The sequence below is a fragment of the Biomphalaria glabrata genome, chromosome 5 (assembly GCF_947242115.1).
Source record: "Biomphalaria glabrata chromosome 5, xgBioGlab47.1, whole genome shotgun sequence".
Taxonomy (NCBI): Eukaryota; Metazoa; Mollusca; class Gastropoda; family Planorbidae; genus Biomphalaria; species Biomphalaria glabrata.
Genome location: NC_074715.1, coordinates 3,339,843 through 3,364,751, shown reverse-complemented (window position 1 = coordinate 3,364,751; position 24,909 = coordinate 3,339,843). Strand labels below are relative to the sequence as shown.

The following is a 24,909-nucleotide window of genomic DNA, read 5'->3' as shown; positions in this document are numbered from 1 at the left end:
ATGACCGTTCACCATTTATTTAAAGTTTATCATTTACTTTGTACTTATTCTCATCAGCCTTCCGAAAGGGGGCTCGGAAAACCTGTTAATTATATCATTTCCTACATAAACATGTAAAACCCATTTTATCAGTATACATACCGCATTTCCTTAGATATTTCAATTTAATTAGAATGATGGAACTCAAGAAAAACATTGCTGGGCCAGGCTTAGAGAATAGGAGGCCCTAGGAGAAGTGAATTTGGAGGCCTTAAATGAGAATATAATATAGAATATATAGAGGCGCTGTGGCTGAGCGGTAAAGCGCTTGGCTTCCTAACCGGGGTTCGAATCCTGGTGAAGACTGGGATTTTTAATTTTGGGATCTTCGGGCGCCTCTGAGTCCACCCAGCTCTAATGGGTACCTGACATTAGCTTGGGAAAAGTAAAGGCGGTTGGTCGTTGTGCTGGCCACATGACACCCTTGTTAACCGTAGGCCACAGAAGCAGATGACCTTTACATCATCTGCCCTATAGACCACAAGGTCTTAAAAGGGGAACAGAATATATATATATATATATATATATATATATATATATATATATATATATATATATATATATATATATATATATATATATATATATATATATATATATATTGTTATAAACTTGGTGGTGGCACAGAGAGGGGTAGTGGTGTGTGTGTAGTCAGCCGACGCAAATCGCCCCAGGCCAGCGCTAGACGAGCGGTCAACCGTGACGAGCTAAGACGGTCAGCCGAGTCGAGTGTCAACAGGACAGTTCGGGAAAGATCGCCGTCGTGAACAGAGCCCAGGAGCGTCACGAGAGTTGTAGTCATCTGACCACCTAGAAACGTCGAGCGGTGTTCTGTCCGGTTGGAGAAGGCCAGTAGGGACCCTATATAAGAGCGGAGGCGACGCAGTCAAGACGGTTCAGAAAGCGGGTTCACGACAGGAGTTCAGAACACGGTCGACTACAGCACAGTTCAACGGTGTGGTTCTGTACGGAGCATTACGACGGTTCAGTGCGGAGTACTGTCAAGTACAGTTGAGACGAACGGCGTCTTGATCTTGGTCTGTGATCGAGTCCGACACAACGAGCCCAAGTGTGTGAAGTCAGTCCCGAACTGTTGAACCCAGTGCAAGCCCGGAACGAGACGGAGAGGCCAGTGCAAGACTCGATACGGCGGAACGGTGTTATCGGAGAGATATTTGTTATCGCAGAGCTATTTGTACTGTTCTACGTGCTGCCAATTGTACAGTATTGGCTGTTATTTATGGACATTAAACCTTTACGTTATTTTGGAGCCCTGACTTGTCAAGTTCTTTAAGTTGGTTGTGTATGGTGCAGTTTGCAGAGAGCCTGGATAGTGAGATTCGTAACAATATATATAAATTAAAAAGAGAAAACAAAATTACACAAGTTATTTAAAACATATTCTTTCTTGTGTACTTCAACAATAACATTTGCCACAAGTCTAACTATTTCTTCTCTCTAAAAATTGCCCTGTGCCAGTCTGTAGAAATCGGTGGCCCTTGACGGCTGCCTACTTTGCCTATGCCCATCCTGGTCTTAAAAGAGTAACATCATAGAAGAATATCTTTTCAATAAATAGTAAAATGTCAAACATTAAATTATTATTTTGAGTTTTAATAACAGACTTGATACTATTTCTTTTTTATTTTGATCTCAGCTCTAGTGATTGAAGTCCAGCCCAGTAGAATACAGCCAGGACTGACTGATGGTCTCGTGATCAACTGCTCTGTCACTGAAAATAAAATTCCACAGATGATGAAAATCTATTCCCTGGTTCTGTCACGTGTTCAAGCGTCAAATAAAGATTCGTTTGAAGAACTTATCATTTTGAACTATAACGAACGCAACAGTACACTTAACACAAGTAATGTACCTGAAGGCTCTAGCGGGATGAACGGGGCATCTCACATAACGCTCACCTGGCCGAATCCCAGCTACAGAGACGCCAGCAGGTACAAATGTGAAGCTCGAGGCTTAAGTACCAGCTTTAACAAGATTTCCGCCACAGCTTACGCCAGCGTAGAGACGGATGAACCAGACATCAGAAGCCTTGTTGATGAGCTTCTACACCTCAGGAAAGAGACCTATGAAACTTCAAACTCTCTGAAAGAAGTGAAACAGAAATACACATCTTTAAACAACGGTCTACAAAAAGCAGTAAAAAAATTGATTCGAGAAAAAGATCAAACTAAGAAATCTTTATTTCATGTTTCACCAGTATTCCAGGGTCGACGCTATTATCTCTCCAGAAGGCAGGCCTCCAATGAAATATATGTCGCACAATCAACTTGCGCTTTTTTTGGAGGCTATCTCGCTGAGATCGACAGCAGTGAAGAACACAGTTTCATTGCCAACTTTGTAAATCAAATCAAGGATTTACCTTTCGGCGCTGTCTACATCGGTTTGACGGAAAATAATGGAGTCTGGACCAATATTTATAGCCAAAATGATTCCAAGTTTTTACCCTGGGGACACTCCGAGCCAAACAATCACGAGAAAAATGAATTCTGTGTTGTGCTTGATCGAGCATCCAACTGGCGTTATAATGATATCTCATGCTACTATAATGATATATTAAGATATTTATGTGAGATTCCAGAATAAGCGTTAAGTTTCTAGAAATTTTGCGATCAACGCCAAAAGTAATATAGAGGTGGTAATGACAATCTTCGTCAAATAGTCAATTACAATAATCTGCACTTTCCTTTAATTAAATGTTTGTACGATTCGAAGTAAATAAATTTAGTAAAGAAAAAAAAACCAGTAACACAGAACAAAATAGAAATAGATATGGTAATATAATTTGGGGTTGATTTAATTAATGTCAAATAGATTTTAAAAAAATTATGAAATAAGCAATTTTAAGAAAGCTAGTTTAGAAACTCTATGCTGCCAAATAAATATAAAAAAAATAAGAGTATTTATTCATAATTACAAAAACAATGCCATATTGCCGCTTTAAATAGCTGCCATATCTTCTTAACAAATTACAATTATAAATACAATTTAATTTATATAATGCATTTCCCAAAATATAAGGGAAGCTTTAAATCGTCAGAATAGAGCAAACACGACAGTCACAATGACAAACCATTCTAGAAACAAACTTTTGGAATATATAGGTCTTAATGTTCTATTAGAATGTAGTAAAGAACATCTGTCTTTCTGATGCACTACAAACATAAGAGTTAGCAGGTATACCCGATCACCAAATCACTAAGCTGCAATGTATTTAGAACAAATGCCACACGAATAGTTATACAAGACAATATTCTACTACTACTCCTCTTGCGCACACTCCATTGTCTATGAAAGCGAGAATAGACTACAAGGTGGCCACAATTTGTCATCAGTGATTCTATAACGAAGAAATGCCCTTGTACCTTAGTGAACTGGTCACTCCATATGTCCATCAGGGAGCCCTGCGCTCCATGGACTCAACGCTTTTTAGTGGTGCCAGTTTCTCCCTAAAAGGATTGGAACTCACTCCCCATCGATCTCAGACAGACAACATCCTACACTACATTCGAGAACAACATTGGGAACAATGAAATGTTTAGATTAGTTTGTCATTTTAGTTCTCGTGTTTATGTTTGTAATGTTATCACTGCGCCTTGAGTCTACATTTTGTTTGTTAATAGCGCTCTGTAAATTTTTTTACTATTATAATAAATGTTTAATAAAATTGATATTGTAGTCAAAAAAGGGCTCTTAAATGGTCGTTTCAATTATAAAACCTATGCCAACCTAGAACAAGTTTAATACTTTTTAAAGGAGACATCTTAATTTATCTCCCTTATTGGGATTCTATCACTTATTACAAATCTTATATCAACTTACTCTTTCTGTCTGTCTGTCTGGTCAAAGGTTTGCGAACGTTATTTCTCCCACACCCAATCTGGGATCAATCTGAAATTTCGCAAAATTATTTCTTTTTACTTGACTAAACAAGATTCAATAAAAACAATGAACCAATTAGTTAATAAACTATTTGTAATGACTTGTAATAACAAATTTTTCTTGAATTCTTTCACCAAAGATGTTTTCGCTCCATCAAGGAATTACGGTGGAAAAGCAGCGATGTTATTGCTAAAAACTGTATGGAAAGTATAGAGTGACTTCTTATGGCCCGACAGCTACGTTGGAGAAAGCACTATCCCGTATTGGGGGAAGAGCGTTTGCAAAAGGCAGTCTCTTTATGAACTGTAAGGTCGTAGACGTAACAGAGATGTCCCACAGAAACGCTTTAAAGACCAGTCTAGGCACTAACTTGCTTTAACTGACATAGAAGAGTGCACCTGACTGCAGGTGACTTCAGAACGAGATAGTTGTAGATTTTTTACGAAGACCACGGGATATACTAAAGAAAATCCACTGCCGAAGACAGACATAGACAGTGAAAAGAGACTCTAAATCAGCGGTTCTCAACCTTTTATGCTCGGCGACCCCTTTTTACAATCCCCCACTCTGCCGCGACCCCCCCCCACACACACACACATATACAGCAATAGAAGAATAGACTATAACAATCCATTTTTTCGATGTTCTTAGGCGACCCCTGGCAAATTGACAATCGACCCCCAATGGGGTCGCGAATCACAGGTTGAGAACCCCTGCTCTAAATCGACCACTGGCATATAATAGTCAGGTTTGCATTAGGTGTGGTAAACAATGTGGGTCGCAGCTGGGGCTTCCTAGCCACATAAAATACTGCACTCCTCCTTTAATATTCGGACTCGAAGACAAGGCTTATATAGAGGCGTTAAGTAAACCTGCTTCCAGATACGCGCTCCCCACATCGATGTATTATAGATATTGGACAATAACGCTCTGTGAATGCTCTAAGCCTGAAAGTTGCAGTATAAAAAAAGTAATCAATTATTACAGTGCAATTCCTAAATATTCATCTCTTTTTATTTTGTATTTTAATAATGCACAGACTCTTACAAACACTTGGAAGAGTAATTTATATTATTATGGAACTATGGAGAAAAAGAAAATAAAATGTGCAAAGGCATGTTTGGTGATTGTGTTTTGCGAGTTTTATTTATTGTTTACATTTTAATTGCGTAGAGCCGTGTCGGTGACTTTTACTTTGTTGACAAGGCTAAATAGAACCTACAACAAGATGGTGTGCACATGTTTAATTCGGTCTATATAGAGGCATTAAGTAAACCTGCCCTGCGGCTATACCCAAACACGGGAAAGGCTTCGGGAGACAACCCTGGGGAAAAATCAGGAGCTGGTGACGCTTAGGCAGATTGTGGCACACAGTGCTGCAGCCTGTCAGATCCTGCGGCGCTACTGATCCCAAACTGTATCGGATACTCCGTTCCTTTGCTCACTATAGCTGCGCGTAGAGGGGGGAACTGCTGTGTGGGCGACATCGTTCCGACCATAAACAATGCACAGGCTTTCATCTCACTTAATTAACTCTTTCGGTGCGGCGTTACTCTCAGCGAGTAACTTGGTTTATAATATTTATCTCACTATCTTTTTAAGTTAAACTATCTATGGACGGGAGCGTCTCTCCAAAATAAGGCTCCACAGCCACACGAGGAAGTGTGCTCTGAGATGAACCATAGTCGTTCTACGACTGATGGAGGCCAATATATATATATATATATATATATATATATATATATATATATATATATATATATATCCTTTGCTCTTGAGCGAGCAATTCTTGCATGTATATATGTATATAAATACATTAATATAAATATTTAGATAACACACATGTTCAATGGAAGAATCTCTAACTCAAGACGAGGCAACTTAAATCACATCGCGACACCTCAAACAAGTTGTCACACTTGATAGCCTACCCGTCATTGTGCTTAGTTCTCTTCTCATTTAGTATTTTTCTCTAGATTTCTTTAACAATGAGAATTGACAATCTTCGGAAGTACAAGTCGCTTCTTCTACAATCTCTTAGCAAAATTTCATTACATGTTACCAGTGGCGTCACTCTTGTCGTTGTGAAGTGGTGAGGTTAGCTCAAGGTGTCGGCCGCACCCCCACCCCAACACCCTTTCCGTCGATTTTCTTCAAAAATGTTTAAATAAACACTAGTTTTAGTTAGTTCTTTTTGTTGTAGTTATATAAACATGATTTTGAAACACAAATTAGAAGCTCGATTTTATTAAATAACTAGACAGATATTGCCCGCTGCCCGCGGGTTTAAACTTGCGTACAAAACTATATTTTGCGAAAAGAAGTACTATCATCTTAGAGTTGAATTAGTGTTTTAGACCTAGGATAGGAGAGATGTGTAACAGTTCGGGTAATGTCTTATGAAATAATATACGTCAAGACTTCTAAACTCGCAGATATAAGGGAGGTATTTATGTAAAAAAAGGCTTTTGAAACACAAATTTGAAGCTTAATTTTATTACATAACTAGACAGATATTACCCGCTGCCCGCGGGTCTTAACTTGCGTGTTACTGATATAGTCACTGATATAGTGCATTAGAAACAAAGAAAGAAAATAATAATGTTATAAGTAAAGCAAATTGATTGTTTCTCAAATGTAAAATTAATCTCAATTCTACTATAAAATCCCACTGATTTTGATATTTATGCAATTGTTATTGCATATTTTCGATTTAAATTTAATTAAAATTTAAAAAAATATAAGGGAAATAACTCTGCGCTTAGATCTAGATCTTTCAATAATGTAGAACGTTTTCATTTAGTATATCAAACAACATAAGTATTGTTAAATTTCTTAATAGATTCATGTTTTGTTAGGTACAATAAATAGTTGTCTCAACTTGGTCCTAGAAATGGTGCGACAGAAATACCGTATTCAATGATATAAAGGGACAAAATCCTACATCAGCGGTCCTCAACCTTTTATGCTCGGCGACCCCTTTTTACAATCCCCCACTCAGCCCCAAATCCACCCCCCACACACACACATACAGCAATAGAAGAATAGACAACAACAATCCATATTTTCGATGGTCTTAGGCGACCCATGTCTAATCGGCAGTCGACCCCGATGGGGGTCGCCATCCACAGGTTGAGAACCCCTGTCCTACATAATAAGCCGTATGTAAGTATCTATGAATACTGAATGATTAATTTTAACTGTTGTTATCGAAAAAAAATAAATTGGACAGTTGAAATGGCTGAGAAAAAAAATTACTGTCTTCTTTGCCACACGGGGAAAACTCTGGTTTGACTATTATCATTTTTCAAAGTAAAAAATAGATACATTTAACTTTGGCCTATATTTTTAATTAAATCGAATATTGATATCATCTTTTTTAAAATAATGTCTTTATTTTATAAGAAAAGATAATATTACTGTAGATCTAGAAGTAGATCTAAAATAGATTATATCAGTAAAAAAGGGCAGCAAAGATTACGATTACTAAGAAAACTGTCCTCGTTTAATGTTAGCAAAAAGGCCTTGGCTATGCTTTATTACACTCACATCTGCAATATTTTAAGTTTCAATATCACTGCCTGGTATGGCAATCTGAGCATTAAAAATAAAAATAAACTTCATAGAATCCTAAATGCTGCTGGCAAAATCATTGGCAAAAAACAAACCCCATTTGGGCAGTTGTTTGAGACAAACATCTATAAAAAAGCTAACAAGATCCTCGATATAAAGAATCACCTTTGTGTCAGGATTTTGTGATTTTACCATCACAAAAGAGATACAAGACACCGATAGCAAAGACAAACAGACACAAACACTCTTTTGTTCCCCTGGCAATCAAATCATTAAATAAGAACAATCTGGTATAAACTTTGTCACATGTAAATTATGAGTGAGTCTGGTGTGAATGTACACTTTGGTTTCTTATAGTTATAATGTTTTTTGTTTGGTGTAATGCACAAATTGTAAGACAAATTTCATTACGGATAATAAAGATTATTATTATTATTATTATTATAGGCCTAGAGTTAGTTTTAGATGTCCATGTAAGGAAGATGCCAAATAATGATCACACAAGTTTGCTTTCATCGCTGACCAAATCAGAAAATGCGTAAGTTCTAGGACAGGAGTTCTCAACCTGTGGCCCGCGACCCCTTGAGGGGTGGATTGACGATTTGTAAGGGGTCGCCTAAGAGCATCGAAAATATGGATTGCATTTTGTGTATTCTTCTATTGCTTTTTATGTAAGGGGGGTGTGGGTCGCGGCAGAGTGGGTGATAGTAAAAAGGGGTCGCCGAGCTTAAAAGGTTGAGAAACGCTGTTCTAGGAGATAACTGTATTACGGGTTCGATACCCTAAATAAACCAAAATGTATTTCTTTTTTTTTTAACTTATTTTTTTTATATTTGAAGTTTAATGTCGGAGGTATCATTTTAAAAATTATAATATTAAACTGTTTTTCATATTTATTTATAGATATAAGGACTTGAAAAGACAGCTTGAGAGCTTTGATCTAAATCAAAGAAAAAAAAACACAACATATGTGTATCGCAGTTCAATTGGTAATGTGAGATGGTATCACACTCTGGCAAGGCTTTAATCAATTCATTGTGTTGATTTCTTCCTATACACATTTATCTCGGGAGCGAATCTTAAACTCTATTGATTATAATAGATACAAATCAAACACTTCACGAAAAGAGGGAGCATTAAGTGTGGGTCTGTCCTAGCATAGAGAATAAGCAATGCTTCTTGATCGTGTGTCTTTCTCTGTTTTCTATTAGATTGTGTTTTTGTATTGGTAAATTGTGGTTGAGTGTTTTCTGTTTTATTCCTTGCTTTGAAGTCTTCTGACCTAAAACGGATCTAAATGGAGTGATTTTATTCATTCCCCAGTGTGAGTATTGGCTGTTAAACTTAAGGCTCTTTTATTTTGCTTCTGAGTGCTTGAGCTGAGAAATCCCAAACACTGGACGACTATTCTAATGTTAGCCTAACCAAGGTTAAATAACATTTTAACTCTATTTTTTTAAATTTTTCTTTCAATAAACGTTACTTTTGTCAAATTTCGTCAATTATGTGGATGTCAGAATGACTTTTTATTTATTATAGCACCTAGATATTTAGAGTTGTTAGTTTATATGATTGGTTAACCATAAATAAGGTAAGAAATCTTGTTCATCTCTACCTCTGGAGATAAGCCCGCACAGCTAGGCATGTCTCTGGTTAGCGTGACTTAGTCAAGGAATATAACATCTTAACATGTTAACTAGCCCACTCAAAGATCTAGAAAAAAAAGCGAAAAATTTGCAAGCCATTGGTTGCTCTGTATGTAAAGCGCATTAATAATGTATATTTTCATTTCTATGTATATTAACCCGCCTTTTCTTTATATTAAAAGATGTTTGGTGCATATTCATATGGGCCCTATTTTAAGGACATTATTATGTTTTAAATATAAACGTCAATACATTCCATAACAGATATTAATAAAACGAGTTCCACTTTATGTATATTAAATAGATTCAATGTGTACTTTTAATGTCAGGCTAACTATTCTTCAGTGATAATTGGCCGGAGCTATCTATCTATCTATCTATCTATCTATCTCTATCTCTATCTCTATCTATCTATCTATCTATCTATCTATCTATCTATCTATTTATCTATCTATCTATCTATCTATCTATCTATCTATCTATCTATCTATTTATCTATCTATCTATCTATCTATCTATCTATCTATCTAATCTATCTAATCTATCTAATCTATCTATCTATCTATCTATCTATCTATCTAACTATCTATCTATCTATCTATCTATCTATCTATCTATCTATCAATCTATCAATCTATCTATCAATCTATCAATCTATCAATCTATCAATCTATCTATCTATCTATCTATCTATCTAACTATCTAACTATCTATCTATCTATCTATCTATCTATCTATCTATCAATCTATCAATCTATCTATCAATCTATCAATCTATCTATCTATCTATCTATCTATCTATCTATCTATCTATCTATCTATCTATCTATCTATCTATCTATCTATCTATCTATCTATCTATCTATCTATCTATCTATCTATCTATCTATCTATCTATCTATCTATCTATCTATCTATCTATCTATCTATCTATCTCCTTCTCTCTCTCTCTCTCTCTCTCTGTATATATATATATATATATATATAATATTCTAAACATTCTGCGCATAAATGTCTGGTTCCTAATCTGTCACATGGCTCATGACATACTCCATTCATGCGTTGCGTTGATGTATTAATACACAAATAAGTCATGCATGGAAGTAATCCCCAGAACAGAAATGTTTGACGTCTTCCCTATCATGTTAATTCCTATTTTCCTACAAGAAAAGACTCCGCTTAATGTATGCTTTGGTCTAAATCTCGCAAGCAACTAAGTGATCAGATATGCTTTTCACAACAATAGACTCCACGTAGACCAGATTATTATCTCAAATTTGTGACAGGTTGTCATATTGCTTTTGGGTGTGACTTTGTATCTTTTGGCTATAGAGAATATTTGGGAACAAAAGCACCGAAATAGAATGAATTAATGTGGATCGGTAAGAAAGACAATGAACTGGTGTATTTCTTGCTTCATAAGCTAAGAATACTTCTTTTAAGTTTTCTACTTTTCCTATTATTATTGGTTGCTTGTATCAGGCTTAAATAAGCTAAAATTGCTTAAGTAGGTGTTTACGCGTAGGACCTATTAGCATTAGAAGCGACAAACATTTAAGCTGAAAAGGAGGTAAGGTGTTTGTTAGATTTTGAGCGAATTTGTCTTTCCTGATACCAATGCTAAAAAAAAAAGAATGATGTTATTAATGCCATTATATTATTTTATCTCAAAAGTAAGTAAATATGTAACTTTGCTTTAGTTTTTTTTTTTTTTTTGCAGCCACTTAAAGAAAAGGTCCCTTGTTTTGTTGTTACAGATAAATAAATAAGGAACTCTAGACATTAATTTATAATAACCATAATAAAAACAGAGACTTTGTGTTCATACAAGTAGACATAGAAGACTATCTTTTTCCTATTGCCTATATTGAAAGCTTCCTTTTTACGTGCCTGGGAGGACCACTTCGGGGGCCAATTTTGAGTTTGTGTTTTTACATAAGAGTCTTTGTAACATTGTTTTAAATAGGCTTTTATTTCACGAAGTGAGTTACGTCCAGTGGCTTGCCATTTGTACACTTGATATTCTATTCTCATCCCCAAGATGTCTTAAATAATCTGTCCGCCTGTAACAATTTTGTAAAATAATAATAATAATAATAATAATAATAATAACAACAACTGACCTCACAGACACCTTCAAGGCCCTTAACATTCCTAGGAACATCTTCGTTGCCTGTCAGAGGGCGGTACGCTGCTATTTAGAAACAAGTGAACCTAGTATAATTGCATGGTCTCACAGGTTTAATATATCGACAAGCAATATTTGTCACCCGTTTGCCTATAAGAAATAAGAACATACAGGCTATGTAGTATTTTATTAATTAAGCTGTTCTTGTTAGCTTTGTGTGCATTATGTCACACATTTTTTTTTATTTAAGCAGCTTATGTGATAAATCATAAAATGACAACAACGGCACTGAGACTTTATATTCTGTTACTTTCTTTGACATTGACTGTCAAAATAATTCAAGTATTTGGACAAACTGGTAAGTTTTTGTTTTTCTTATGTTCTAATGTGATGATTGTATTTGAAAATAGTACTGTTACTTGTTAGCTAGTAGAATCTTGGTTGTAAGTTAGGGCGAAATCTATGTTTATCTGTTTCGATTTTATTGGTCTGTTAGTTTAAGAAGAGTTACTTATAAAATAGTGGTAGTACTGCCCTTGAGAAATTGTTATTGTTGTCAGAGGACTAAGAATTTAGACTTATGGAAGTATTGTAGAGGTCCTCTTTTTAAAATTTGTTGTATATTTAATAGTCCAATATTTAACGGCGTTGTTTACAGTTTATTCTGAATATTCACATTTGACTAGAGTAACACCTTTAGTAAAATCACTCAATTTAGAAAGCCTTCAGGATAGAAGGCTCAAAAGTAAAGTAGCAATCATACATAAAACACTGAACCATAATCTTCAAATACAAAAACAAAATTTAATAAAATACTCTGAAAGACACAAAGATAAAGGCGCATTCCTCGTCCCATATGCTAGGACAAATTTGTACAAACACTACTTCTTCCCTAGTGCTATTAGAGCATGGAATGGGTTGCCTGAGCTAGCCAGGAAAACCAGTGACTTGGCTGAATTTAAGTCATTGGTTAATATGCATGACTAAATGCATGACACGAAGGACGTAATCATCTTCTTTTTTGAAGTAACGTCTGTATTATATAAGATAAGATAAGATAAGAATTCCAGGGACGGTCATAGGCCACTGCAACCTATGCAGTCGCAGTGGGCTCCGCGCTGTCATAGGCCCCGCGCTAATTCTATGTGCAATTATTAAATTGCAAAATATATACGAAATATTCCTGGAAATGTCCGGGGTTTATTAAAATCTCCTGATATCTTGACAAAATTGTCATTTGTGGATGTCATTTATTACGTAAAACGCCAATCCTACGTGCGATAAAAAATGGGAATAGTCAGTTTTCATGTAATAAAATGTAATAATCGGAAGAGTTTCCATCTAAACCGAAAGTTCCAATACCTTTATTTACTTTTATAGTCACTGGCATATAAATATGCCACAGGTTGCAAGGTTAGTAAAGTTCATTTGATCGCAATTTTGTACTTAGTAAAGAATGAATAAAATGCAAAGTCGATTTTTTTTTTCTAATACAAAATCTTAATTTTCACTTATCATCCTTATTCCCACCAAGACTAGGCCCCGCGCAATCAGTTTCGCACAGGGTCCTGCAATTGTTAGGACCGGCCCTGCTGAATTCATTGTATTAAACTTATATTTCTGTCTTGCATTAATCCCTGGCGTTTCTTTCAAATTGGTGAAAGACGTTCGTTTACGTGTCCATGTCAGAGCCATGTCAGGAGTTCACCATACTCTATGTGCAAGACCAGCTTAGGCGCCCAACTTGCCTTAGCAGACATGTTTGAGAGCACCTGGTTGCAAGCGGCTTCAGAACGAGACAGCTGGAAATCACTCACAAAGGCCGCATGATACACATATGATACCAAAACAAAATACGCTGGCGAGGACAGACTCAGACGGCAAAAGGAAAATATTAATTCGACCACCGGCGGACAATGGTTATGCTTGTCCGCGTATTTACAGGAAATACTGCATTCCTCATTAATATCCGGACACTAAGACAAGCCTTATTATTATTATTATGTTTGAAACGAACGAGTAGTCATTCTCAGACTTTGCCAGGGTCGAGTTTCGCTTAAGAGAAACAAAATTCATCGTAGTCCCTTTAACAGTTTCCATTGAGGAATTTTCTGGTGATGTGGCAGGTCTGCAGCAGTACCGCCCTCTGACAGGCAACGAGAATGTTCCTAGGAATGTTAAGGGCCTTGAAGGTGTCTGTGAGGTCAGTTGTTATTATCCCCTCGGTTGATATAACAATCGGGTGTATTGTTATTTTGGACAATTTCCATAGACGCTTAATTTTTAAGCCTAGGTTCCAATATTTTCTTTGTTTTTCTATCTCAGTTTTTCTTAAATTATGAGACAGTGGTACGGCGATGTCAATAATGGTAGCGTTTTTTTTATCGATGAGCAACAAATCAGGGTGATTAAAATCTACCGTTTTGTCGGTCAAAATAGGCCTATCCCAGTACAGTAGATGTTCAATAGACTCGAGAACCTCTTGCGGAGTGTATTTATAATAAGGGGGAGTGTCCTTACCGATCAAATTGTGCGTCAAAGCCAAGTGTTGGTGTATTAACTTTGCAACTTGGTTATGGCGACCTAGGTAGGCTGATTCTGATAGGGCTGGACATCCTGCCATAATGTATTCAATCGACTCGCCCACATTTCCACATTTTCGGCATTGGTCGACAACATTGAGTTTCAGGATATGCTTCTCGTAATTTTTGTCCTGATTACTCTGTCCTGTATTGCTGACACGAAGCCTTCTGTTTCAGGGTAGAGATGACCTGCTTTTAGCCATGTTAAGGAAGCAGCCTTGTCGATGTTGTCCCCATGTAATAAAGCCGGGAATTTTCCGTGGAGGTTTTTTTCTTCCCATTGGCGAATCTCATGCCTACGTCGTCCAAACCGATATTGACATCAGCATTGTGTAGGTTCAGAGGGGTTGCATCGGAGTCGTATTTCCGTAGGTAGGAAACTAATTGATTGCTGGAGGCGAGAAGTTTTGATCGCATTTTTAAAACTTGCATCTTACACAATTTGAAGATGTTCTGCAATTATTATTACTATTATTATAATTATAATTATTATTATTATTACTATTATTATTGTTTGCTTTTAAATGTGACAAATACCACTAAATGCAAATATATTTTTGTACTATGGAATTAATCGTAAACATTTACGGTCTTTAAATTTTTATAATCTTTAAACAAATAGTATTGAAAAAAAAAAAGACTAATATTTTTTTTATTTGAAACATTTTTTTTTCAAACAGAAAACTGCCCAACAGAAAAAGATATAATTTCACATGGAAAATGTTACACTTTCTTGAAACAAAACGTAACATGGCATCAAGCAAAAGTAATATTCAATTTCATTCTTCCACTGTGTATAAATCTTAAATTTATACAGTATCATTTGTTAATAAAACTAAATGTAACATTTAATATATAAATTTTACTTGCACTGAAATTAAAAGTTAATTAATTAATTAATATCTAAATAAAACTAAAAACAACATTACAAAGAGAGTTTGTGTACAACTTAGAGGCTGTCTAGATCAAGATCTAGAACTAAATCTAAAATCAGGCTATATCTAGAATCTAGACTAGAATCTAGACTAGACCTAGAATCTAGATATACAATCTAGATCTAATATAGAATTTGTATCACTTTAAATCTTTAAATTACTAAAGTTAGGCCAATATTATGATCAGGATTAGATGTAGATCTAGTAGGCCTACTACTGGATAACGATGCACTATGCTGTTCGCATCATATTCACTTCTTAATGTGATACTACTGTTTACATAATAAATAAATCTTCACCCCTAAACTGTACGAAGATAAACTGTTTCCTTAATAATTTATACATGTAAATTTTGTTCAAATTATTTACTACGTTTAAATCTAAATCTAGATCTACATTTGGCCTCTATTGTGTCTAATTTAGATTGCTGTCAAGTGTATCATAAAGATAAGTCAAAACTACGCGTTATAAAATTAGTTCGTTTTTTTTTATCTTTGAACTCAAACGAAGTCCGTATTGAAATTATTTTTAAAAACAACATTTGAATCAGTATTCTAGTCCATGAGTTTAGTTAATAAATGGAAAAAAAAAATATAATGATTCATCTATACTTTTTCTATTGTGTCCTTAGATGCAAATTTTTGTACTAAAGCGGGAATCTATGAATAAAGATTGATTTATTAATAAAGAAATATGTGACCTTTTAAAAAGTCTTACCTTCCTTGAAGAGTTTCATTTAAAAGTGGTGTATTTTTTTGAAGAATCTGCTTGCATAGATAATTTTAAAAATTATATGGTTCACTTTCGGAAAAGAAAAAAGTAGCCGTTGCATCAGAACGTTGAATAATCATATCATGATGTCCGATTTTCATTTTCTTATCTAGTTTCTAAGATATAAACGGGACGGACGGATAAACGGACGGACACACAGGCCACACAAAACTAATAGCGTCTTTTCCCATTTCGACGGCCGCCAAAATTATTTATACTCTGGTATCTTGGAATCGTCTGGAGTGCTTAATACAGCAACCAGACGACAGTCATTCGAGAAAATCCTTTGTATTTTATTTTAGTTATTTTCTCATAAGGCCGCAGACTACATTTAAGGGGTGTTTTGGAAAGAGATAGCAGGCTTTAAAATGTTCATTCTAACAGTTACACTACTTTACGAGCTAAAAATGTAGGTTAGGTTTATTGTTAAAATGCGTCCAGTTTATTAAAAAAAAAAGGTGGAGGTGTTAGGCCATAATAATTAACCGGCACATAATGCGGAGGCAAAGCTCCCGTCGCCTTAGCGGGATGCCTCCGTGGAAACGTCAGTTGGGGAAGCTGAAAGGCCAAGATCGAGAGTAGGGCCTCCAGTGGGCTACTACAAGTATGCTCTAGCGAGTGTACTTGCACGTGGTGTGGATGTGAGAAAGGATTGCTACCCAGTCCGAAGCCCATTGCATCATTTCCCAGCGGGGGTCATTATAGAAATATGGAGAGTTCCGTCGTAGACTCGGCTTTCGGCCTCGCGTGGGTCAGGGGAACCCATTGCGTCGGCTTATGGGACCATGCCCCATGACCAAACGGATTTGATTAAATGAACATTGATTGGGGTCTCCAGACAGAGGGATCGGTAAAGAGCTAACTCCCTATCCTGGCCACGGGATAAAATCCTTTTCCGAGTCAAAAGGCTCATTAAAGGGATGCCTTTTATCTCGACATCTATACGGTGAGTACTGCTATAATAATCAAATGGAGTAGCCCTGTGTACTGTTTGTATATTTATATTTATTTATTTATTTATTTCTAAGCAATAAACAAGGTTCAAGTTAAGGTCTACTCGTGAATGTAACAGATACATTTAAGCTAGGTCAGTCTTCAATATGTAGGAAATATCTTTTATTATCTAAGTCTATTACAGCTTTTATTGATTTTATAGGCGGCTTGTGAATCCTCATCTATGTCCTTGGCTGAGTTTGAGAATAAGGAAGAAGCAAGTTTTGTAGTGCAAAATTTGGGTTTGTATGTCTTTGATCTTGTAACAACAATTGCATTTACTCGGGTGTAGGAAACAAGATAAATAATGGACACTGCTACAATGTTTTAGATAGTTTTTTATGTTTAGTTTGAAACAATTCTTAACATTATGTAGTATATGACTGGAAATGCATATATTATACAAGATAAGATAAGAAATGAATGTGAAAACAAGAAAAGTAAAATAATATTTTAAGAAAAAAAAGACAGCTTATCTGGGAGGAAAAAACTCAACATTTACAGCCATATATCTCAATAATGTAAGATTTATTTATTTTTTAAATATCAGACAAACATTATCGTTGTGTTCTATTTCATTAACTAATTGGCTAATTATTTGAATGAATCTTGTTTGTTAGGAACATATAGGATTGTGCAAGTTTTAAAATTGATCTCAGATAGGGAGGTTTGGGAGGTAACGTCTTCAAAATAAAACCAGTCACACAGACATTTAGAGTGAGATGACCTAAGCGTTTTTCTTTTGTTTTGTTTTTTAAAGTATTGTCTTTTTTTATTGCTTGTTTTTACATATCATTCGTTAATTATTTACATTAGAGTAATCTCTCTTGGAAAAAGTTAACAGCTTTTTTAAAGGAGAAATTGCCTTTTGTTTTTTTACAAAACTAATATCAACTCACTTTGCCTGTCTGTCTGTCTGGTAAAAAGTTTGTACACGTTATTTTTCCCACACTCAATGTCAGATCAAGCTGAAATGTTTCAAAATTATTTCTTTTACTTGACCACACATGAATCAATAGAAAAAGTAACCAATTAGCTAAGTAACTATTAGTTAATTAGATATTTTGTTTGATAACTGGAGCAAGGAAAAGAAATTGTACTTGACTGAATTGGTGGTATAAGCTGAATAAGTGGTCACTGCTTTAAAATAAATTTGAAACAAACAATACATTACCATATACAATCTTCTATAGTCATAAGAACCTGACTAGCTGAGTGGTTTTTATGTTGGCTTGAGTAGGCGTGAGCCATGAGATCAAATTTTTTTTTTTACAAAGGTTATATCAACTTACTCTGTCTGTCTGTCTGTCTGTCTGGCCAAAAGTTTTACACGTTATTTCTTCGACACCCAATCTCGGATCAAGCTGAAAATTGCAAACAATAATATTTTTTTTCTGACAACACAAGAATCAATAAAAAAAAATTAACCAATTAGTTAATTAGGTATTGGTATTAAATTTCTTTGTTTTGTATCTCAAACAAAGGAATCTAAAAGTACTTGACTGAAGTGCCGGTATAAGCTTAATAAGTCCCTATTTAAATCATGCTGCCGTCTCAGGCTTAGTAAACACAAACAGAAAAACAGGGGAAAAAAAGATAACTATACAATAAAAATTTCCATGTTTATAGACTCTGCGTTGGTCCACAAGTTCGAATTCAGGTCGTTTCCTATTTTTAAATACATTTAAAAAGCGATCACCCAAATACCCCGTTCTTTCTCCCTCTTTCCAAATGGTACAGACAAGGGATACAATCATAGCGTATTGATAAAGTTAAAAGCATGAAATTGCGCTAAACAAAAACAATTTGTAAAAAAAATAATATTTCTAATCACACATATGTATTATCGTTAGTCTAGATTCTAGATCTATTACAAATTTATTTACATGACTGATCCAAACTTATTGATACATTTAAAATAAACAAAGTTTTTTTTAAACAGTATTTTTTGGCATTTAGTTTAGTGTAAACGTCTTGCAGCTATTTCCAAATGTTACAAGGCTTGGGAAGTCAACCCTGAGAAAAAATCAGGAGCTGGCGACCCTATGGCAGTTTACAGCACCCAGTGCTACACCCGGGCAGAACCTGCAACGCCGCTGACCCCAAACTGTATCGACACTACCATTTCTTTGTATACATCAGCTGGGTGGAGAGGGGGGAATTAATGTGTGGGCGACATCGTTCCGACCACAGCTAATGCCCGGGCATTCATCTCATTTCCATGAGATGATAAAGACATAGAAATGTTTAAGAGCGTAAAAGCTTTGTTTGTATTTACTAAAGTATTCTTTATGTATTTCTTGTTTAATTTTTATGTTTTTCTATTTCTAATTGTTGTGTTTTAATCTTGTTAAATTTTTAAGTCTTTCTTGTTAATGTGTATGTTACTTATTTTACTAGTTGATGTTTATTGGATCGGCATCTACGATCTCGACAACGAGCATACGACCTATGCCTGGCTTAGCAACAACCAAACAGCCAATATAAATTATTGGTACCTGGTTCCATCCTATGGGGAAAATATGTGTGTGTTCATTACGTGGACGAGCGGCCCGGCTGCTGATACCACATCCTGTGACGTAGAACAATTCTATATCTGCATGAGTCCGCGTGAGTATTTTAACGTTACGTCTACTTTCGACTCAGAACCAGACACAGCGAAATGAGACAACATATGTTCCCGAAGCTTAAAGTCGGGACGAGCGAAACCTGCCCTTAAAAGCTACACACTCTATCAAGAGGCCCAAACAAGACTCTGGCCCAAAAACCCTCTCATAGAAGAAACAACTATACAGAGAACTACCACCGCGCGGTTTAACTCTTTCTCTCCGTAATTATTTACCACATTCTAGTGGAATCATCGTCAGTTAGGAGAGAAAGAGTTTACTCAGATATTGAATTACTGATCTGAAACCTCCACATGAGAACGAAGAGGAAAGATAAAGTTACATCTATATTTTAAAGTTACATCTGAGGTCTTTTATTTATTCAATTACTCGCCGGATATGACCCCTGGCCCATGGGCCTTAGTTTAGGTATAATTGGCCTACTGGTTTGAATTTAGATCTATGCTTAACACGGAGAATGGTCCCTTCACATTTTTAAAAAAATAATTTTTGCCACGAAATATTTGTACAAATACTACTTCTTCCCTAGTGCTATTAGAGCAGGGGTTCTCAACCTGTCGGTCGATTGACCATTTGCCATGGGTCGCTTAAGACCATCGAAACTATGGATTGTTATTGCCTACTCTTCGATTGCTGTATGTGTGTTAGGGTGTGTGTGTGTGTCGCTGCAGAGTGGGGGATTGTAAAAAGGGGTCGATGAGCTTAAAAGGTTGAGAACCGCTGTATGGAATGGGTTGCCTGAGCTAGCCAGAAAATCCAGTGACTTGGCTGAATTTTAAGTCATTGGTTAATATGCTTAACTGAATGCATACATTTTGTCTATTTTTAGGGCCCTCCGGTAGTGGTAAGAACATTACAACAAATTATCTAAGATGGTAGAACCGCAAAATCACTGCACTGCATAAATAAGCTCCTCTTTTAAAAGTCCGATTTTCAAATTGGACTTAAATGTACTGTAATGACCCTTGTAGAAAGCTGGAATTTCTTTTTTTTTTTTTTTAATTCTATAGTGGAACGCTGTCCCTTTTAATAGAGAAATATTTTCCTTAGCAACTTGTGACTAAAGAGGACAATCCCTGATACACAGCTGCGTTCAAAGGTTGGGCATATGTAATTACCAGGCGCTGTTGCATTATCTCCCTTTTTTCTGCTATTGTTGTGTATGACATCTTTGTGAATTGTTTTACATGTTTCCGATGTCCCTTCAGAATTAAAGATAGTTTACTTCCTAGTCAAAACCTCCAGCGGTACGACGGGGGACGGGAGCGGGCAGGGTTTGAATCCGGGACCATCGATAAATCCAAACGACAGTACAGCTCGATCAGGTAGTCATCTGCAATCAGAGACCCTTCCTTTTATTCTCTCTCTTCATGTGGATCTATCCAGCGCTACTTTCCCACGCTGTTAGTGTCGTTTTGGTAGTGTCCTTAAGATAATAAAATAAAAATGTCCCCATTCTTAATACACTTTTAATATTAACCCCTGATTTATCGATGACATGTTTCTTGTTTGCTTTGATGAAAAAACAACTTTTTTTTTGCTCTCAAGTCAATGACCATCACTGCAATTTTTTAATCCCACACACGCTTCTTTTGGATTATCACTTGCAGCTTTCAATAACAATTTAAAAAAAAAAAGTAGCGATCTGATAAAGCCTGCATTTGACTGCTAACCATCTACACACATTTTAATTTTAAAAGAGCTTACGGATGAAACATCTAAGTTGTAGCCTCTTTGTTAAAGTTCCCCGTTCAGACCGCCCCTGAGTCCCACCCATCTCTAGTTGGTACCTGATTTTAGTTGCCACATGACAACCTGCTTGTTAACCGTTGGCTAAAGAAACAGATGATCTTAACATTATCTGACTTATAGATCGCAAGGTCTGAAATGGGAACTTTACTTTTTTTAGACCAAGTATGTATGAGTATATTCTACGAGCAAGATGTTTTAATTAATTTTGTTAATAACATGTTGAACCTAATGACTTTTCTATGATAGTTTTAACTTTTGTTCTCTGATATTTATTTTGTCTTTCTTACATCTAAAGCTCATTTGAAAAGTTTGTTAAGCGTTATTTTTTTTCTTTCAGTGCAAAATAACTCAGCATCTACAACCATAACATCATCCATAACAACCGCTTCTACAACTGAGACAACATCAATTACAACTTCTACAACTGAGACGCCATCAAGCACAACTTATATAACTGAGACGCCATCAAGCACAACAACTTATATAACTGCGGCGCCATCAAGCACAACAACTTATATAACTGAGGCGCCATCAATCACAACTACTTCTACAACTGAGACACCACCAATCACAACCGCTTCTACAACTGAGACACCACCAATCACAACTACTTATACAATTAAGACAACATCAAGCACAACCATTTCTTCAACTGAGAGATCCTCCATTATCGCTCCTGTAACAGAAACAGCCACATATAAACCAACGACTGCGACTAAAACAGTATTCATTTTTCGCTGCAGTAACTCTTCTATATTGGAAGCTAACTTTAGTGTTTTAACAGTTCTTGTTTTTCTTCTGTTTATCTAATATATATATATAAAGCAGAAAGTAAGACGTATGTATGTATATATGTATGTATGTATGTATGTATCTATATACCTATGCATCTATGTATGTATGTATGTATCTATATATCTATGCATCTATGTATGTATGTGTGTCCCGAATAGAAATCTTAACCTTTTGACAGATCTTCATAAAATTTGACATAAAAGTTTCATAGATCCTTGCAGAGACGTAGCGTACGTTTAATGTCATTCTCACAACCAGAGAGCCCTAAAAATAGACAAAAAGTACCTAATTGTAATTTAGTAAACGACTTCCATGACAGGCATGCATATTTGGGGGAAAACGAAGCTGGAATGCACGACGAGTTGGCCCTGTACGGAGACAGGAAAACTCTGCGAAGAACTTGCTGCTATCCATGTCCGTGTTATCAGAGAATAGAGTTGTCAACACGGCGCCCTAGTGCGATGAGACTCACACGACATGCATATGATGTTGTTGGGATGAAAACTGTGTAAAGTATGTGGATAATGGGCTTAGCCAGGGGGGATTGTGGTTCAACCCCCCCCCCCATCCTAATGAAATCCTCCTGGGGGGGGGGGACGAACTTTAGTTACTGATTTTTTGCTTTGATTTTGTTTATTTAAGGTGAGATTTTAATACTAAACCATCACTTGCCCCTAACACCCCCCCCCCCGAAAAAAAATCATGGCTACGCCCATGAGTGGATTGATTTTTGTCTACAGTCTGAACAGCTTGGCTAAAAATCAAGTGATTCCAAATCTCTGGGTTATAGGGTCCAGCATGCACTTTGGAACAAAAAAAAATGTCGCACTTTTTTTTACAAAGCTTTTAGCATCTGTCTGACTGTCTGGTAATATTTGTGTCCACGTTATGTCTCCACACCCATTCAAGCTGAAACTTCGCATAATTATTCAATGACCTTCACAAGAGATGAATTAATAAAAAAAAAGTAAATAATTAATGTCTGGTAAGTCATTTTTTTTTAACAGCAACAAGGGAAACTAATCCTTCAGTATTCACAGATGTGGCTTAACTTGTTAGTTTTTATGTTTTTCACTAATTGTTAACGCATTTTTTTTCCTCACGCATTCTCCGATCAACTACATACTTTATACAATTATTTAATGTACATAACAAAACATGAATCACTAAACAAAAGCACTCAATGAATGATTTAATTATTGGTAATTAATTATTTCGTTTGACATCGAATAAGGGAAATAACTTGTAGATTATTAGATTTAGTTTTAATGAGACAGTTCTCCCCCTTTAGATAAGTTCTTTTTTTTTTTTCTTCAAAAAACGATTTGTTATATTTTGCTTGTTTCTAATTGACTCGATAACATTGCGTTAGTCTTCTAAAGAAGACTTCATCAAATCTACTTTTAAACACAGAAATCGTGAAAGAAATGTTTCAATATAAGTGTAATTTTTTTTTTAATAGTTCGAAATAATATTGTAATAATTTAGTATTGAAATAAAATATAACACTATATAACAGGACTATATTAATTATACAAAGCAATCTAAATATTAGCAAAGAAATGAGTGCTTGACAAGTTAGATTTATAATTAACACCAATATCTATGCGAGGTCAAATTAAATTTTGATAATTTATCAACATCAGTTTAAACGTTTATCGACTGCATAAAGGTAAAAAGAATCACCAATTAGCACATTTAGAATCCATTAAAATAAACCTAAGAATATTCTGATCTTATGCATCTAAACGTAACTTTTATTTATACATATATTTTTTTTTTTTTTTTTTTTTTTTAAATAATAATTTGTATGGAACATAGTATATATCATACTAGCTATAGGTTTAAGGTAAATGGCGTCGGATGAGTGGCTGAGGGACACGAGTTCAAATCTCCGCTAGACCAGAGTAGTGTTCACTTTTTCGCCTAAAGGCAGCATGGCGAACATGCTCCAAGACGACCCTCTCCCTATAGTGAAATAATGAATGCATTGTACCATAACTCTCTAAGCAATCTATAAGCTTGAAAGTTGCTTTATAATAACAGTATTCATGATTTAATATTTAGAAAAATTGAAACTTACAAATGTTTTACTAACTAGATATATTTTATTGTCGCTCTTGTAAATAAATGCGTACATTGTAATTTTAGTTGTATAAAATAAGTACTCTCTTATAAACATTTATGAAGATTGATTTATTATTAAAGAAAAACAAATCACCGAGGTCTTTTCATTTATTGCGTTTTGCGTATTTCATAAATTGTGTACACTTTAATTGTGGAGAGTCGTGTAGGTGACTTTTACTTTGGTGAAAAAGCTTATACAACCTACAATAAGATGGTGCTCTAATGTTTAATTAGGTCTATTTATTTATTAAGACTTATTAATGTTTGCAAAGAAATGTTTTAGTGTAGTTTCCAATGTGACCAATTTGTTTTTGTTGCTCATTGATACACTTATATTATGATATTTTAAAGTATATTGGTAGAGTAGCCGTTTATAAATACAATTTATATATACACAAGAATTTCTCGTATTAATTAATTTATTTGTTAATTAGTTTATTTATTTATATAACGACATTGTATTTGGGGTGTGGTGGCCGACCGGTAAGCCGTATCGTAGGGATTTTTATTATCAAGATTCTAAGGGCGCTTCCCAGTCCACCCAACTCTAATGGGTACCTGACATAAGTTGGGGGAAGCGGTTAGTCGTTGTGCTGGTCACGTGACACACACGTCAACCATCGGTCATAGAAAACGGATGACCTTTATATCCCCTGGCTTATAGATCGTAATGTCTTAAAGGGAAACTTTATTGATTTTTTTTACGATGTATTGCACTACTATTTATTTCATATAAATATATACTTGATATACAACCAAATATTGACCTACTCATTCAATATCCAAATTTCGCAACTGCGAATTACACCAGAGAAATTTGTATCGAATGTATTTAAAAAATAATAATTGTACTTTCCTTGTGAAAAATACACTTGTCTGTACAGACTGGGCTGGACCAAAAACCTTACAAAATAAAATCTTTAAAAAGTAATCAGATTAATAAATAGCAATTATATTTTGCTACACACCTGCACATTTTGGAAAGAAAGTAATTAAAGATGCAAAAGTAGATAGCTTTTATACTAGACTATGTTTACAAAA

General features: G+C 35.3%; 2 protein-coding genes across 4 annotated transcripts in view; both read left to right on the top strand.

Annotated features, from left to right (window-relative positions):
- LOC106061730 (uncharacterized) overlaps nt 1-3,744 on the top strand; it is a 6,111-nt gene extending 2,367 nt beyond the window's left edge. Inside the window, exon 2 of the mRNA XM_056030810.1 lies at nt 1,697-3,744. Within this exon, the coding sequence (XP_055886785.1) occupies nt 1,697-2,643 (947 nt within the window). The 3' untranslated portion in view covers nt 2,644-3,744. The remainder of the gene's footprint in view (nt 1-1,696) is intronic.
- A 4,861-nt stretch (nt 3,745-8,605) lies between these two features.
- Nucleotides 8,606-24,219, top strand: LOC106061729 (uncharacterized). Of its 3 annotated transcripts, none has more exons than XM_056028297.1 (6): nt 8,606-8,836; nt 11,540-11,644; nt 14,549-14,634; nt 16,731-16,809; nt 18,968-19,177; nt 21,284-24,218. In XM_056028297.1, exons 2-6 carry the CDS (start codon nt 11,560-11,562, stop codon nt 21,754-21,756), a joined length of 933 nt encoding a protein of 310 aa, XP_055884272.1. In that variant the 5' UTR covers nt 8,606-8,836; nt 11,540-11,559; the 3' UTR covers nt 21,757-24,218. The 3 variants fall into 3 exon arrangements, with proteins under 3 accessions (XP_055884272.1, XP_055884275.1, XP_055884274.1); XM_056028300.1 differs by lacking the exon at nt 8,606-8,836 and adding an exon at nt 10,277-10,728 and having other exon boundaries at nt 11,537-11,644; nt 21,284-24,219; XM_056028299.1 differs by lacking the exon at nt 8,606-8,836 and adding an exon at nt 10,277-10,728.
- The last annotated feature ends 690 nt before the right edge of the window (nt 24,220-24,909 follow it).

What these genes read in the sequence shown, in the direction of transcription:
- LOC106061729 (XM_056028300.1), top strand. Translation starts at nt 11,560, where the DNA reads ATGACAACAACGGCACTGAGACTTTATATTCTGTTACTTTCTTTGACA. An exon ending in TCAAGTATTTGGACAAACTG is followed by an intron (nt 11,645 to 14,548) that starts GTAAGTTTTTGT and finishes TTTTTCAAACAG; the next exon opens with AAAACTGCCCAACAGAAAAA. An exon ending in CTATATCTGCATGAGTCCGC is followed by an intron (nt 19,178 to 21,283) that starts GTGAGTATTTTA and finishes TTTTTCTTTCAG; the next exon opens with TGCAAAATAACTCAGCATCT.